The sequence below is a fragment of the Epinephelus lanceolatus genome, chromosome 22, assembly GCF_041903045.1.
Source record: "Epinephelus lanceolatus isolate andai-2023 chromosome 22, ASM4190304v1, whole genome shotgun sequence".
NCBI lineage: Eukaryota > Metazoa > Chordata > Actinopteri > Perciformes > Serranidae > Epinephelus > Epinephelus lanceolatus.
Window position 1 is genome coordinate 7,811,763 of NC_135755.1, and position 17,558 is coordinate 7,829,320.

The window sequence follows — 17,558 nt, forward strand, 5'->3', positions numbered from 1 at the left end:
GTTAAAGCCATCCTTTCTTTTGTTTTAAAGTTTGGTTTACTACCTCCTAATCCCAAGATTATGCTAATGTAATGTCAGTGTTAAAGCCATCCTTTCTTTTGTTTTAAAGTTTGGTTTCACTACCTCCTAATCCCAAGATTATGCTCATGTAACGTTTGTGTTAAAGCCATCCTTTCTTTTGTTTTAAAGTTTGGTTTACTACCTCCTAATCCCAAGATTATGCTAATGTAATGTCAGTGTTAAAGCCATCCTTTCTTTTGTTTTAAAGTTTGGTTTCACTACCTCCTAATCCCAAGATTATGCTCATGTAAAGTTTGTGTTAAAGCCATCCTTTCTTGAGATTTTTATGATTTGGTCTGACTACCTCAAATGACCAGTATTACCTTACTGATGCTGATATTCAGCAGTCTGATGGCCTGTGGGTCGAAGCTGTTGTTCAGTCTTGTTGTCCTGGATTTCACACTCCTGTATCGTCTGCCTGATGGCAGAGGTGTGAAAAGACTGTGGTTGGGGTTTGTATTGTCCATGTTGCATTGTAGGATATGTAGGATCAACACATTCTCACTTGGACTCCGGTAATGGACTTTTCACGTCCACATAGGACATGCACGTTACCCTGGGTGTGTTGGCTGTCGATGTTCTGGGACGCCGTGTCAAATTCTGCCTGTTACACACATTGTCTTCTTTCAAAATACACTTCCTGTTTATGCAATGAATGAACCGTTTACATACAGTCTCTTTCAAAATAAACTGTGTTTGTTGGACCCATCCACCACCCCTCCTGCCCGCCCCAGTTGGACTTTCATGGCCTTCACTTTCATCCTTGCCCCACCGTGTTTCCCCCTGATGCCACTGGGCGTTATTAAACTATAACGGCAACTGTGTCAAGCCAACGTTAAAGGACGCCTTATGTCATTGGTTTCAGACGCCGTTAGTCACTGCCCAAGCGTCAGATTTTGAGGAGTATGGTCCTTATTTTTATTTCCTTGCTCTGCAGTTAATATTCAGCCTCTTATATATATTGTTGGTTTATATTGTTGGTTTCATGATGTGGGTCTTGGCTGCTTTAATGTTGCATTTCCCATTCATGAACTTCATCTGTCTATCCATCATGTCATTATGCTGCCTGACACAATACACACACGTGCACAGGAAGTACTTGTACAGCACATTTTATTCTGTCATTTCTGATACAAAAATAAAAGTTTTTATATCAAACTCTGGAACATTTCTTTTTATATGCATACATTATCATGCATGATGTACAGTATGATATGATGCAAATGTTTTTCAGTATAGTGACATATTTCTTAGCTACATTTTGGATTGACTCTTGACCCCACTGCACATGCTGCCACTGAACCATTTAACTGCACACTGCAGTAGATCATGAGCCTGTGGCATGTGGCAGAGTGGGGTGGGATGAAGTCACTGTCTGAAAGTCAGGCTCAAGTTTCTGCACTCAAGTCCCAAATCAAGACAGGCAAAACACGAGTCAGGTCCCGAGTGTCTGTTATTAACTGTCTGTTATTAACTGTCCTTCTTTCATTGTGTGTGAGCTGAGTGAAAAGCTCTGAGCTGCTAACAGGTGTATTAATGACAATGAGCAGCAGAGGGAGCTCTTGTTGTTTAGAAATGCTCACCTGTCTGCAGGTTACAGCTGTGATCATTTAGACCATCATGCTCTTTAAATGTTACTGATGATCACAAACACCTTCTGCTGTTAGTTTATCTGAGAGATTTGAAATGTTTGCTTCATGTGTGATCTGAATTATCATCTGATTCATTAATCACACCATGAAATTAAATGTGTTTTTATCACTAAATAAAATTCATTTGAAACTTCTTCTAATCAAAGCTGCAGCATTTTTCAGCAGCTGGAGGATTTTTTGTGATTCCTCAAACAACAAAGAACAAACAAACAAACAAACAAAATTAGCACTACTTCAGTGTGTTGAACTTTTGTTCCCATGAATGAAAAAGCTTTTGGTCATTTTTTAAACATATGTTTTTATTTGACTTTACAATGACTGACATTCACTGAGTGAGTCAAATTATGATTTAAACATTCAGAGGTCATATATATGAAAATAAAGCCTTTTCAAACTTGTGCATACACACAACCAATCATCTGTAACACATGTGTAAAACACAATCCCTCCATGCTCCTACAGTCACACAATAGACACAATGAATACATCATAATAAAGAAGTCACTTCATATTCTGATCAGACATAAGTCATGTTTTATGCTGATATTAATTGTTAGAGTTTGGAGCTGAGAGTGTTTGTGACATCACTTCCTGTTGTTGGGGCTGCTCTCAGGAACCATCAACTCCTCCCCAAGTGCATGAAAGAGGGCGTGAAGTGAGGACGCAGTTTCTTCCTGCTGGCTGCATCTCATCAGTCACACACTGAGCTGGAAATGAAACACGCTTGTTATTTCATCTCTGCTTTAACTCTTTAATCCTCACTGTTATAAAGTGAATTTGATCAGGTCAACTTTCCATAAATACCAAAGACACCACATGTATATCAATGGTTTACATTCTCAGTACAAACAGTGTTAATGTTGATGGTATTCAGGTGAAAAGAGGAAGAAAGTGATGAAGATTTGTTCAAACAAAGAAGAACAAAACACACAACTCTATTCATGCTCATATAGCTACACAGTGGACATCAAGTTCATGTCCTCAGTGTTGTTTCTGGGAGTTTAGGGCTTAAAAGTTGACACATTAGACTTCATAAGGCTGATTGTGATATTTGCACACTCACTTTGTCTGTTTCACTCAACAAAGTCATCACAGTGCTTTGTATTTATGAAGATAATAATCCTTCAATAAGTCTAATCAAATCATCTTTACAGTGAAACATAAAGAAAAGTTTGTATTCAACTTGATTAGATTAGTGGAGAGCAGAGAGTTTCCCATCATGCACTGTGGTCGGTGGAGAGAAGCTGCTTGTGAAAACTGCAGCTGCCTTCACTTTATGATTTTAATATGAAGACTCAGAGAGATTTAGAGGAAGACTTCAACTAACACTCACAACATGAACCAATCAGGGACTTTAATGTGACACCAGGACCCAACCTTGTAGGACGGCCCTCTGTGACGTCTTGATGTAGGGTTAACAAGTTCATGGGTGACTGTATTGGGTGCGTCAGGTCCGTTTGCTTTGTATACTGCCCGGTGGGAAAGCGGAATCCAGTTATTAGTCAATGTCGGGGAGGAGACGTTTGTGTGTTGACAATGTGCACAGTCGATGACCGCCGATGTGCGCACCACTTTAGTGCAATATCAGGACCGTAAGACGCCGTGCTTTCATTGGGTAGGATTGTAAATAGGTATGTACTCCTTAGAAACACAAGAGTCGGCAGCATGGTGACAGTTGATATGGATGGAGGACTCTTGACATCAACTCAGGGAATGCTGCTGTCTCGTTGCGCAGCTTTTAAAATTTACTGAAGCCATGCCAGGTAATGTGTGAATGTGTTGATGTTGGTGTTGTCATGATGTGAATCCTGTTGTACAGATTTCCTATGTGAGGATTGGTGGATTAGACAAGATGTTAACAGATAATAATGTGCTGGCTTCTCTCAGTAAAGAGACAATTCAACAACAAGACTTTAACAGACATGTGATTGATTGAAGACAGATCATCCTAAAAGCTGATCCACCTAAAAAGCTCCTCTATGTGACTTTAAACAACAGCTGCGACATTTAGGAAAGAGACACACTTTCGATTTGACTTTACCCACTGGCGCCATCTTGTGTCAGAAATATATTACTGCAGCTTTTGTTCTTTGAAAAGTCAGGCCTACATGTGTGCAGGAGAACAAATAAGCTTTCCATTGCTGTGGTTGTAGTTGACATAGTTTTTAGTGCTGATGCCTGGTGTCCATCAGTTGTGTGTGATAATCAGGATAATAAATACAAAGGAGTATTGTGATGACTAAAGACAGACTGTAGATTGTCTCTCTTGTCACCTGGAATAAGTGAACTTTGATGTCATGTGTTTGTGACTCTTCACCTCTGTCTCCTCTCACAGGGAGAAGATGATGTGCATCATCCTGCTGCTCATCAACCTGACCTCCTGTGTCTGTGGTTAGTTTACACCTAACCTAATAGTGCCATGTTATCCCACCAGAACACTGCGCTCTGAGAACGCAGGGTTACTCGTGGTCCCTAAAGTCTCCAAAAGTAGATCAGGAGCCAGAGCCTTCAGCTATCAGGCTCCTCTCCTGTGGAATCATCTTCCTGTTATGGTCCGGGAGGCAGACACCGTCTCCACATTTAAGACTAGACTTAAGACTTTCCTCTTTGATAAAGCTTATAGTTAGGGCTGGCTCAGGCTTGCCCTGTACCAGCCCCTAGTTAGGCTGACTTAGGTCTAGTCTGCCGGAGGACCCCCCTATAATACACCGGGCACCTTCTCTCCTTCTCTCTCTCTCTCTCGTGTCCTATTACTGCATCTTGCTAACTCGGCCATTCTGCATGTCACTAACTCGGCTTCTTCTCCGGAGCCTTTGTGCTCCACTGTCTCTCAGATTAACTCGTATCGCAGCGGTGCCTGGACAGCGTGACGTGTGTGGTTGTGCTGCTGCCGTGGTCCTGCCAGATGCCTCCTGCTGCTGCTGCTGCCATCATTAGTCATTAGTCATACTTCTACTGTTATTATACACATATGACTATTGTCACACATGTATACTGCCAGATATTAATACATACTTTCAACATATTGTACCACAGTAGCCAGAACTTTATTACTTTCAATAATGTTGTTGTAAGCTACTGTCATTACCTGCATCTCTGTCTCTCTCTCTGTCTCATTGTGTCATACGGATTACTGTTAATTTATTATGCTGATCTGTTCTGTACGACATCTCTTGCACGTCTGTCCGTCCTGGAAGAGGGATCCCTCCTCAGTTGCTCTTCCTGAGGTTTCTACTGTTGTTTTCCCCGTTAAAGGTTTTTTTTGGGGAGTTTTTCCTTATCTGCTGCGAGGGTCATAAGGACAGAGGGATATCGTATGCTGTAAAGCCCTGTGAGGCAAATTGTGATTTGTGATATTGGGCTTTATAAATAAAATTGATTGACTGATTGACCTTCACTTTATTATCCACAAACACTAAAGACTAAACACACTGTCAGACTGTTGATTTTTGCTATCATGTATTACCTGTGGTATCTTTCAGCTCTTTAGTTTTGCAGCCTTCCAGCTTTGTTCTAAATAAGAGCACACTGTTATTCAGTCAATCAGTCAAACTCTCCACACAAACATCTATAGATGGAGTTTAAAGGCTCACATGTTAAAGTTGTCACTTTGTCTGCTCCTCACTTTCCCTCTCTGTCTCCTCAACAGGAACATCTGTAGTCAATGTGACACAGACCTCCTATCAGGCAGAGGAGAACCACAACATCACACTTGAGTGGATGTTCACGACTAAAACTGACAGCTCCCTCCACTTCCTTTATATCCACTGTCAACTGTTAACTGATCTCAGAGCCTCAGTCCTGTTTCGTCTACATGGAGGTGTTGAGGTCCCAGAGTCTCAGGATGAACAGTTTACAGGACGAGTCCAGTGTGACAAAGACGTCCTCAGAGAGGGACGACTCAGACTTCATGTGTCCAGACTCAGGACTGATGACTCGGGTCGGATCCTGTGTTCAGTGCTCACAAAGTATGGGAGGAACTCTGCTACATGTCGGCTTAATGTCACTGGTAAGTTGATTCAGTGAAACTTTATTAACAGGTTCAATTCAGCAGATAAATAAGATAAATAAGAACCTGAGAGGAGACGTGTTGTCAACTTCTACAATCCACAATCCTTACACTTATTTCTTTTATAGCGAATTGTTTTTCTTCACATGAATGACACAGATTTGTTTGGTCTCTTTACAGCAGCGAGGGATCGACCTGAACCTCAGACACTAAACACAGCAAATCATCCACAGCCAGAGAGTCGAGGAAGGATCGGCCTTTACTGTGGACTGGCAGCAGCAGCTCTACAGAGTCTTTGTTTCTGTGTATTAATTCACCTTCAGTCCAGAAAACAAGATTTGTACTCACACTCCAGTGGAGGATTTAAGAAAAGTTCATCAGATGATGAGAGGAAACAGTTTGTTATCAAAGTCATGGTCCTAAAAACACCAGACAAACTCTGAGACTCTCTCCCTCCAACATGTGTGTCAGAAACTACATGTGATGTGAAATATATATTTTTATGCAGCAGCTGTTATCAATCATGTGTCTTAAAAACATTCTTGAATCAACAAGACGACAGAATTCTGAGAGAATTGTACGTTCATTAATAATCTTCTGCCGACTGATGGTTATTGTTATAATGTAAAATGTATTGTGTTCAGTTTATAATGTGTACATAGTGTAAATAAATCTATATTTATAAGAGAAACCGTGTTATGACTCTTCTGTATGTAAATCTGTTCATATCAGACAACTGTGTGTTTTCAAGAACAAAGAATTCAACAACAACAACAAAGATAATTATAATGAACTTTATTGCCTCTGAAAACAGTTACAAATTACTGCTTTACATGTTGCATTAATGATGAGGAAATAACTTTATAATGTGACATGGTGTTTTTCTACAACCACAGACACAAAGACATGTAATGAAAAAAAAATTGAGGCACAAAACTGTAAACTCTTTAATCCTCACTGTTATAAAGTGAATTTGATCAGGTCAACTTTCCATAAATACCAAAGACACCACATGTATATCAATGGTTTACATTCTCAATACAAACAGTGTTAATGTTGATGGTATTCAGGTGAAAAGAGGAAGAAACTGATGAAGATTTGAGAGCACTCATTCAGTTTAACCACTGGCGCCATCCTGTGGCAGAAACATATTACACCCCTTAGGCGGCCCTATGAGGCGACCCTATGACTCCAACACTGACCCAAAATAATCAATGGGATTTAGTAGAATGGCAGGTGTGCTGCACCTCGTTAACTAATGCAGCACACCTGGGCAGATCTGCAAGAGAGGGAAAAGGGACAGCAGCAGAGAACATACACACACACACACACACACACACACACACACACACAGCTGTAACACCCGCACCCTTAAAACAATGAATAAATGGATGTCAGCTGCAGGAAGGGAGAGACCAAGTGAACACATGAGGCAGCTTTTATAGCCTGGTGTTGGGAAATGACAGTTAACATCACCTCACAAGTTCTGCTTAAACATCCTAACAGTCACCACCTGCACCAGTGTCTGGACAGTGTTTGGTCCAAGCACCAAAGACTTGAGCACAAATCATCTGTTAATCTGTTGCACCCATATTCTGTATTAAACTTTGTCTTTACTTCATCCATCTGTGTCTCTCCTTATTGAAATGTGAGCAGCGTTGGTTGTCATAGAATCAACAGTAAATTCATTCTGTGATATCAGACTGTCAATTTAAAGCCCTGCCTTCAAAATGTTCCTGAACAGATGAGTAAAAATAAATGTTAGGACAGTAAAAACATTTTGGCATCAAGTCAAAAACTGGAATTTAAAGGGATAAAATCAATGAACATTTGGTAGTTATGACCGGGAATGACGTTTGTTAAAAAAAATAACTCAGTAAAAGTGGAAAATTATGTTTAATAATTTAAGACAATTTTAGTATGGGGTATTTTTGTCAAGAGGAAATTTTAAATTAAATTAAACAAAAAAAACAAACAAAAGAAAATTCTATCTAAAAACATCAGTGAAATGTAAAAAAAAAGACATTTAAAGGGTTAAATGTGAAAAAAGACATTTAAAGGGTTTAATGTAAAAAAAGACATTTAAAGGGTTAAATGTGAAAAAAAGACACTTAAAAGGTTAAATGTGAAAAAAAGACATTTAAAGGGTTTAATGTAAAAAAAGACATTTAAAGGGTTAAATGTGAAAAAAAGACATTTAAAGGGTTTAATGTGAAAAAAGACATTTAAAAGGTTTAATGTACAAAAAAGACATGTAAAGGGTTAAATGTAAAAAAAAGACATTTAAAGGGTTTAATGTAAAAAAAGACATTTAAAGGGTTAAATGTAAAAAAAAAGAATGATTATTTGGTAGCTATGATAAGAACTGAAGATTGATAAAAGATTTACTTCAGTGAAAGTGGAACATAATATGAATATATAATATTTTCATGGCAGTTTTTTTTATGCGGACATTTTTGTCCATGAATGACACCAGAGGAACTTTTTTTAAAGGATGCACTGGTGTTAAAAGCATCTTCACTTCAGTACAACTCATAATGTACTAATAATCTATTCCCTTTGCATCAACAGTGACTGTCATTACAGTACATCTGAAGTCTGAGCCAGCAGTAGCAACAAGCTCACTGTTCTGAACATGTCAGGACAGGAACTAACAGCAGTGGCACCATGAAGACAACCAGCACAAACTCAGCTGCAGTGTTTCTGATTTCTCTGCTTCACTTGCTAACGTTACAGCAGGGCGGCAAACACAAGAGCCAGCTCTGTCCTCATCAGCCTGAGCTCTCTTCAGAGCCCAGCAGGGGGAAGCACCACATCAAGACAACTGAAACACTTGACTCAAAGGCTGGTGCACACAACTCCAAGGTCCTGCTCTTTGTCTTGTTTGTTTCGCAGTGCAGTGTATGATAAGGTACAGTAATGGACAGCCAGTGCAGCCAGCACAGCCACTGCAGCTGCTGCTGCCAGTCCCAGTACAACATAGATGCAGGTTCTTCCTCGGCTAACTGGTGCTGGTGTTGGGGTCACTGGTGCTGGTGTTGTTGTCACTGGTTTGGGCTTGTCAACAGCTGCTGTAAAGAACATTAAAAAGGTGTATGTTATTTATCTGAGGAAAAAAAAATCACAATTCACTTGTCATAATATTTGAATAAAAAACCCCCAAAGGCTACCATAAACAGTCATAATTAATAGTTTTGATAATACAACAACAGTGCCCAGCTGTTTCAGGAATGAATGAGCCGTTAAAAGGCACTACTGAGAGATGAACAGGTTTTCAGGAGAGTCAGCAAAGCGGAACTGAAACAAGATCTGTGTCAGAGGTGAATATGAAGGTTTCCTTTTGTAAACAACTTGTCTTTTATCACAGCTCAATCTCATGATTCATTTTTTTGCTGTAGTTTGCATGTGGATGACAAACAATGTGAGAGAAACTATACAGACCTGTTTTATTCTGGCAAACAAACATTTTAAGATACTTTAAGTTCAGATTTTTTTTCAGGAATTTGCTTTGAACCAACATTTGTGTTATGGTATCAACAGCTGATGTGTTCATGCACTGTCACACTTGAGTTGAGTCGACTCACCAGTGACGCCGAGCGAGAACACTTTAACCTTCCTGCCAAAGTCAGTGGCCATCCTGCAGAGGTACACACCCGAGTCATTCATCTTGACTCGGGACAGATGAAGGCGGACACGTCCTCCTCTGAGAGCGTCTTTGTCACACTGCACCCGTCCTGCAAACTGCTCGTGCTGAGACTCCTCAATACAGTTGTCCAGATGATAGAAGACCTTCAGCCCTAACACCTTCTGACAGTGGATCTTCAGTGAGGGGAGGGGAATGTCGGTTTCAGACGAGAAGCTCCATTCAACTGTGACGTCACTGTTCTCCTCTGCCTGGTACTTCAGAGGAGTGTCATAAGGCTTAGACACCCCTGAGAGGAAGAGGAGGAGAGAGGAAAGAGATTAACGGAGGCTCTAAATGTTGGGTCACAGGCTGCACTCATCACATATACACATTAAATACTATCATAGTATTTTTCTCACAACACCGTATATTTCCAATTCTTCAAAAGCATGCAGGAAATGAGACATGCAGGCTGCACACAAAACGCTACTGCACATGCTACACCTCTCTGTTATGGAAAAAGTGTCGGGTCAAGTAGACTATGATGACAAAACAAACAGCTGACAGTGCGGCACGAGGAGGAATGCAATGTGAGTCATACATGTCCTTATATGGATGTGACTCAGCCTGTGAAGTCATTCATGCATTACTCATGTACCTTACCAGAAATCACCTTTATACAAGCAGTGGGCATTAAATGCAGAGCATTAATAAATGTGTACAGTCAGTCAGTAAACATTAAATTAAGCAGTAATTCAAGCGAGAGCTTTGCATTAAAAAAATATTTCTTGTGTATTTTGTTGCACAACAGAACAGTTGAGAATAAATGTTGTTTTAAAGTGTTCACATTCAATGTATGCTGAATCATTTTTTGATGTTTTTTAAAAACTGGCAACAAACATTCAGCGTCTGTTGCTCTAGCTTCTGCGGTGTGTCTCAAATCACTCTGATAAGCAGTTCAACTCAGGACACAAGAAGAGAAACGGAAGTGAGGAACGTAAACAAATGACTAAAGTCAAGAGATTCCTCCCCTGAAGAGCCGATCTCCAGAGCTATGACACGCCAAGAAGTTCTTTAAAAATGCATTTAATTCTGGGGATGGCGAGGCTGGAAACAGGACAGTGGCATGAGGTGTCCAGCCGCCACCAGTGTGGAATCGTATACTGAAAATAATAGGGGCGTATTTTTTGACCCGTGGTGTTCGCCACTGGTGCGTTTTGGCCTCATCCTAGGAAAAATGCAAATAAACAAAAGCAAAATTGCATCCTGTTGCTTGTGATGCAAATGACTCATGAACCATTCTCTTTATCATCTGAGCCCACTAGATGGCGCTCTCTGTTCATCAAAAGGGTTGAAATAAATGACAAGCAGTTCTAATAAATAAACAATAAGAGAATAAAGCGCCCTTTTCACATGAACAAACTTAGCACTGTGGCACTTTGGCACTGTGGAAGAACTTAGCATCCCCCCGTTGGGTGGTGCCCTATGTTGCCTATAGGAAGATCCACCATTGGTGGCGCCAGAGGACAAATTATGACCAAAACCATGATGAGAATCCTGTAGGGAACATGAGTGTCTGTACAAAATTTCACAGCAACCCATTTGATAACTGCTGAGATATTTCAGTTTGAACCAAAAGTGATGCGTTGACCAACTTTGTGCATCCTTAAAATTCACCATGTCTTAGTTTTGGGGCATGAAGTGACTTTACAAAGTTGCTACAATACTAGAAAACATGACCTCAGCTGTCCCTAACTGCAAGAGACTAAAATGTCATTTCATCATTTCTCTTTATGTCAGTGGAATAAAGTGAAGGTGTGAACTAACCACAGACACAGGAGGTCAGGTTGATGAGCAGCAGGATGATGCACATCATCTTCTCCCTGTGACAGACAGACACATATGAACATGTGTGATGGTAGCAACAAAATGTATCCAGTAACATATAACCCTTCGTAGTGTCAGTGCCCACATATTCCCACTGAGAGAGTTCACTTTCTATCCTCAACACAGTCTTTCTCAGGTTCACCGTTACCTGCCTTGTGGTTAGGCAATGTTTCAGTCATTCATTTAACTCCACCCTGCACAACCTGCAGGGCTGATGTGTTCCCACAGACATGCACACAGTTTCCTATTTCCTCACACCTTACAGTGTGTAAGGTAAGGTAAATAAAAAAATGCAACTTACAAACGAGATGTATAGCCCTTACCAGCAGAGTCAGTTCTCCTCAGTATAAACTCAGATGTCCTCAGTCTGTCAATAAGATGAGCCGCCACACTTTGCTTATATATTATGCAGAAACAGGGAGGTGTGTCCTCCACTGCATCCAGCACTCTTTCCCACCCTGCACACGTCACAGCAGGCTTGGCTCTTCCTCCTTACGTTATGCTAGACGGTCAAACTTGTTTATAAGGCATAACACTCACATGACGACACTGGTACAGGGAAACAACCACAAGGTACTTTCCACACAGAAAATGGGAATTTTGCCTCTGAATGTAAATCTAATAATATTAAACATTTTGCATGCAACGAAATATGTTACTACACATGCATGTAGATGAATTATACTGACATAAACATGATAATTTACAACCTACAGCATGCAATCAGAGTTTTAATATTTAAGTTTAAGTCTCTGCTTTTCGCATTTATTAAAAAGAATCATCCAAAAATACTTACAACCATCATTGCACTTTTGCACTTTTTAAACTGATGAAAACATTGCAACATATTAATTGCATATATGCACACTCATTTATTCATTAAACCATTAACCATACTTTACCCCTTACACCATTTAACAAGAGCCACAGCCTGTACACAGACTGACCTTTGTGGCGTGCATGCGAGGGAGGAAGCAGGTACTGTCACTCAGGACACTGTGCTTCACGACAGAAATACCACAGCTTGGCCTCAGTACAAGCTAGTAGTTCTGTCTGTGCAGCTGGCACACCTCACATCTAATACATCCTGCTGCAGCATTCCTTTGTAGCGGAAGATGCTATGAAGATGAAGATGTTATGGTGGCTATTTAACACTTAATCTAATTCTAAAAACTCAACAAGGTAACGTTTGTGTCTCTTGGAAAGGCAGCACAGGTTTAAGTTTTTCAAAAAGGTTTTGGCTCCTCTCATCTCTGACAGTCAGGCAGCTCTCTGGTGATCAACCAACCGCAGAGACGTTACACTCTGACGTCATCAGACACGGAAACACTGCGGATGGTCATGTTTCCTGTGGAGCTGCTCCTGATTAGGGGCCAGTTTTAACAGAAATCAGATGTGAGACTCAAGGAGAAAGTCGACCCATCTGCAGCACAGACTCACAGCGTCTCCCTCCATCACAGGAAGGTCTGGACTCTGCAGGATCACAGAGCCAGCTGAGTGACAGAAAGACAAGAAGTCCGTTGAGTGTTTCCTCAGATCTTTTCCCTTCTCTGTGCACCTTGATGTTGTGCCAGAGGTCTGCAGTCTGCTTGTGCATGTGATCATTACAAGACACAACCTGTGCCAATGAAATCTGACGTCCCATCCATGGGATTATTTGATAATCATGTAAAATAACTGCTGTATTTGTTGTTATTAAGTGGTTTAGTCATGTGATTTGGCTTCTAATAATTACATCCCATAACATTCAAAAATAAGTCCTCTTTTCTCTTTGCAGTGATAGCAGCAGATTTTGTATGAGGACACAAAAGTCCCAGCAAGCCCAGGAGTCAGAATGACTCAGCCCATAAACAACGCCTGAGGAAAGAAACCCAGAGCTCAGTGTCTCAGTGAAAACGCCCAGGTGCTCTTCAGGAAACACCTACCTGGCTGAGGCATAGCGGGGCGTGGTTGCCAGCTCAGAGATGCGTTTGTGGCCTCTGGTTGCTATGCTTTGGGATATCCATGGAGGAAGGCTGACGCATAATCACGCAGTGAGGAAGATGGCCCAACTGGCCTGTTTATGTTGCTGCTACTGTAGCCCACTTGTATAGGTAGCTTTTCTCTTCACAGTCTCTGTTCAAAGCATGTTTATGGAAGCTCTACCTCACTGATTAGTTCGCTCTATTCAAAATGTTTTCATGGATCATAATGGAGGAATGCACACTGTAAAAGATTTGACTGTACATTCAGCTGTAGTGTCACTGTGACATTGGGGTTGAGTTGTTTTTTTTTCCTCAGGCGTTGTTTCATTATGGACTGAGTCATTCTGACTCCTTGGCTTGCTGGGACCTTTGTCTCCTCGTAGCACAAAATCTGCTGCTATCACTGCAAAACGAAAATACCCGAGAGGCCATGCAGAGGCTGGGAAAATGACTCACTGCTGATCTTTGTTGTTTGATTTCACAGGGTGCACAACTGAGATTTAGAAAAGAAAAATAGGGGAAAGAATAGGCGAATAAGACAAAGAAAGACATATTTTAATACTTCCTTTAGTGAAAGTATTAAACATCCTTAAACACATGCTGACTGAGAGGAAGGGATGGGCTGCCTCAACCAGTAACGACGCAATTTCAAAATAAAATTACGTGGCAACTAAGATAAAAAGACTACAAACAGACAGACCTATGTTTTAGCCTCTTTGTAGCTAATTATTCATAATGCCAAGCTGCATGTATAAAACAGCAGCAGTGGATGAGACACTGGACAGAGCAAATCAAATCTGCTGCAGCAGACAGGTCCGGTCTGAGTGTGTTACAAGAGTTAGTGCCTTCACAGCAGGTGTAGCTTTAACCCTAAATAAGTCCACATCAAATCAAACTACTGTACATTTGAATATTTTGGAGAAAATAGACTCGTGAACCAATGTATAACTGAGTAATGTTAAATCAGTCAGAAACACTTTGGTCAAAGAAAACTTTATTTCCATTTGCAGTAATATATTTGGTGGTATGGCTCTGTTCTGGGGCCTCTCTGCCTTTCCATGGACCTACACAGAAAGCCTCTTCCACGCGCCTACATGGAAAGCCTTAAAGGGAAATTTCAGTTTATTTCAACCTGTCTCCTATCGTCCTAAATTTGTTTGAAGTGACTAGTGACATAAAAATAATAGTTAGCATGTTAGCCGTTAGCCCAGATACAGCCGGGGTGCATAGTAGCATCAGACCTGTTAAAACGTAAGTGAACGGGCAACCTTCAAGTGCAAAGTTAGTCCACTAAACAAGCTTTTTTTCCACAAAGACCGCCTCATATCGTTAGGATAAATGTCAGAGAACATATAGAAAACGACATGCAAACGTGTTGTCTTACCTTACCGGTGTGGTGCCATGTTTGTTTACCATTTAGCTCTGCTTTCCAAATGGAAAGACTAAGGCAGAGAGAGCAGCAGCAAAGACCCCCCGGGAACTGAACAGAGCAGCATCAATGACAAACAGAAATGACATTGATAATGAAATGACTGCAATTCTTGCAGAGGAAGCAGCAACAGTGGACAGGCCAGAGCAGTTTAAATAGGGCGCCCTGAATGAGATTCGCCAATTGGTTGCATTAACCTCGCAGGTAAAGCCCATATATTACTGTGATTCAACAGTGTACTTCTAATTACTATATTCACCTGTATGAATTTCACAATAAAATTCTGAACATGGTTAAATACCACAGCTGTAGCCTTTAAGGTGATAGTAATGTAATTTATTGTAAGTACAGTTACATATTGTAACTTTCTGGAAATAATTTGCAGCGTAGAAATATGTCAAAGGGCATATGAGTACGTGTGTGTGTGTGTGTGTGTGTGGGTGTGTGTGTGTGTGTGTGTGTTTATGTGCAGAAACAGAAAGCAAGAAAGAGTGGATGTCGAACACAAATGGTGTGTGTGTGTGCGTGTGTGTGTGTGTATGGGAGTGTGCATGTTTTTTTAGCCTTTACTTCAAATCCAAGGGAAGTTGGAGAACATATTTAAAGTGCCTTGTACAAAGGCTCTGTCTGCGCAGCCCTCACCCTCTTGGATACAGTTGCATATCAACAAAACACTGACAAAAACACAGGAAAGGAATGAGCAGTTATCTGGAAGATAAGTGAAGGTGAGCATTGTCACTCCCAGTTATTAGAACCAGCTTGTTGTACTTTCAAACACCAAACATGTGTGACCAGATTTTTACCCCCATGGTATTTAGCAGCCCAGGCTCATTCCCAGGACATCAAATACCAATGGTCTGCCACGCCCCCTCGGTGTCTGACGTCATGTTACGATGGTGCTTCAGCTTCTTTGAATGACAATGAAAAGTGTGCAACCCTCTGTGGAGGTCACCTGCCATAGGTAGATTATTTACGAGACAATGCCCAGACATGTAAAAGTCCCCACCTTCCATATCAACAGGATTTACTTTACAGGAAGAGGAACACTGAGAGCTTTTGAGATTCCTCCTCACAGAAGAGTACTCAGCCCTCTAAAGTCCTCTAGATAAACTGAGGGTATAAACACCTAACATGCATTATGATGGTTACTGTCATGTGACATCTTCAGAGTAAATGTTTAGGCAATTTCTTCAGTTTTTGACTATGAGACAAGACATGCAAAGTTAAAGCAGCAACTTCATGCAAAGGCTTTGGCTTACAGGGCCCCTGAGACCTTGGGCCCCTGGTGCTGGTAGGCCTAAATCTCTGTTATACCTTAATGACAGAATGGATTGATCTCCACTGATTTCACAGTTCTGCTCTAAAACTACCTGGTTAGGTTAATGCAACAAAACTACCTGATTTGGTTAATGCAACAAAACTACCTGATTAGGTCAAGGCAACAAAACTACCTGATTTGGTTAATGCAACAAAACTACCTGATTAGGTCAAGGCAACAAAACTACCTGATTAGGTCAAGGCAACAAAACTACCTGATTTGGTTAATGCAACAAAACTACCTGATTAGGTCAAGGCAACAAAACTACCTGATTTGGTCAAGGCAACAAAACTACCTTGTAAGGTTAATGCAACAAAACTACCTGGTTAGGTTAATGCAACAAAACTACCTGGTAAGGTCAAGGCAACAAAACTACCTGATTTGGTTAATGCAACAAAACTACCTGATTAGGTCAAGGCAACAAAACTACCTGATTTGGTCAAGGCAACAAAACTACCTTGTAAGGTTAATGCAACAAAACTACCTGGTTAGGTTAATGCAACAAAACTACCTGGTAAGGTCAAGGCAACAAAACTACCTTGTAAGGTTAATGCAGCAAAACTACCTGATTTAGTTAAGGAAACGAAACTAGCTGGTAAGGTTAATGCAACAAAACTGCCTGGTAAGGCTAATGCAACAAAACTAACTGATAAGGCTAATGCAACAAATCTACCTTGTAAGGTTAAGGCAACAAAACTACCTGGTAAGTTTAATGCAACAAATCTACCTTGTAAGGTCAAGGCAACCAAATCTACCTGGTAAGGTTAAGGCAACCAAAACTACCTGGTAAGGGTAATGCAACAAAACTACCTGGTAAGGCTAATGCAACAAATCTACCTTGTAAGGTTAAGGCAATCAAATCTACCTGGTAAGGCTAATGCAACAAATCTACCTTGTAAGGTTAAGGCAACCAAATCTACCTTGTAAGGTTAATGCAACAAATCTACCTTGTAAGGTTAAGGCAACAAAACTACCTGGTAAGGTTAAGGCAACCAAATCTACCTGGTTAGGTCAATGCAACAAATCTATTTGGTGAGATCAAAACAAATGTATTATATTAGGTAAAAGGTAAGTTTTTTTTAGTCATCGAGCTCTTTAGTGGAAACAGTCTGCAATAGTTTGTGTTATTGTTAGCTAGTGCACGGTAAATATCCTTTGCTCCTTCAGCATCAGGTTCTTATGTCAACGTGATAACTGGCTGACGGACTTAAATCTGTTCTGTCAGTATATTGTTTTCCATTTTAGAATAACAAATACAGACTACTGCCTCCTGCTGCTATTGGGAAATATTTCCTCCCATGTAGGTTTAGAATGTACGTGCTGGTTGGTCATTGGCTGTAGTCTTTGCAGTATGTTCAAGGGCAACTTTTGGCCGAGACGTAGGTGATGTGAGGCATCGCAACAGTCGCCCTTGGTCGCCAGTAGTTCTTTGATGACAGTTTGGTGTGTCTAGGTCTGTCAACAGCTCTGAAGGCAGCTGTAGTTTGAACAATTTGCAGCACCTAGTGGCCAGTAGACAAACTGCATGTTAAAGTTTATGGTGCTGATAACTTGGATTCAAGCAGCAGTGTGTCATGTAACAATCAGTCAAAAACAAACTGGAAGCCCACAGAG

At 40.7% G+C, this 17,558-nt stretch overlaps 2 protein-coding genes across 3 annotated transcripts; one reads left to right on the plus strand and one right to left on the minus strand.

The window, feature by feature from the left end:
- Positions 1–3,107: 3,107 nt before the first annotated feature.
- LOC144459783 (uncharacterized) lies at positions 3,108–6,412 on the plus strand. Its single transcript, XM_078164426.1, has 4 exons — positions 3,108–3,475; positions 4,048–4,103; positions 5,362–5,721; positions 5,902–6,412. The coding sequence occupies exons 2-4, from the start codon at positions 4,055–4,057 to the stop codon at positions 6,162–6,164; spliced, it is 672 nt and encodes a 223-aa protein (XP_078020552.1). The 5' UTR covers positions 3,108–3,475; positions 4,048–4,054; the 3' UTR covers positions 6,165–6,412.
- A 1,615-nt stretch (positions 6,413–8,027) lies between these two features.
- Positions 8,028–11,306, minus strand: LOC144459874 (programmed cell death 1 ligand 1-like). 2 transcript variants are annotated; one of them, XM_078164669.1, is made up of 3 exons: positions 11,174–11,306; positions 9,306–9,653; positions 8,028–8,789 (listed from the first exon to the last, which is right to left on the minus strand). In XM_078164669.1, the coding sequence occupies exons 1-3, from the start codon at positions 11,289–11,291 to the stop codon at positions 8,560–8,562; spliced, it is 696 nt and encodes a 231-aa protein (XP_078020795.1). In that variant the 5' UTR covers positions 11,292–11,306; the 3' UTR covers positions 8,028–8,559. The 2 variants fall into 2 exon arrangements, with proteins under 2 accessions (XP_078020795.1, XP_078020794.1); XM_078164668.1 differs by having other exon boundaries at positions 8,028–8,792; positions 11,174–11,250.
- Between the last annotated feature and the right edge of the window lie 6,252 nt (positions 11,307–17,558).

Coding starts and splice junctions, on each gene's coding strand:
- LOC144459783 (XM_078164426.1), top strand. CDS start 4,055: ATGATGTGCATCATCCTGCTGCTCATCAACCTGACCTCCTGTGTCTGT. Junction 4,104..5,361: donor CCTGACCTCCTGTGTCTGTG/GTTAGTTTACAC, acceptor TCTCCTCAACAG/GAACATCTGTAGTCAATGTG. Junction 5,722..5,901: donor ATGTCGGCTTAATGTCACTG/GTAAGTTGATTC, acceptor GTCTCTTTACAG/CAGCGAGGGATCGACCTGAA.
- LOC144459874 (XM_078164669.1), bottom strand. CDS start 11,291: ATGTTACTGGATACATTTTGTTGCTACCATCACACATGTTCATATGTG. Junction 9,654..11,173: donor CCTGACCTCCTGTGTCTGTG/GTTAGTTCACAC, acceptor TCTTCCTCTCAG/GGGTGTCTAAGCCTTATGAC. Junction 8,790..9,305: donor GTTCTCGCTCGGCGTCACTG/GTGAGTCGACTC, acceptor TCTTTACAGCAG/CTGTTGACAAGCCCAAACCA.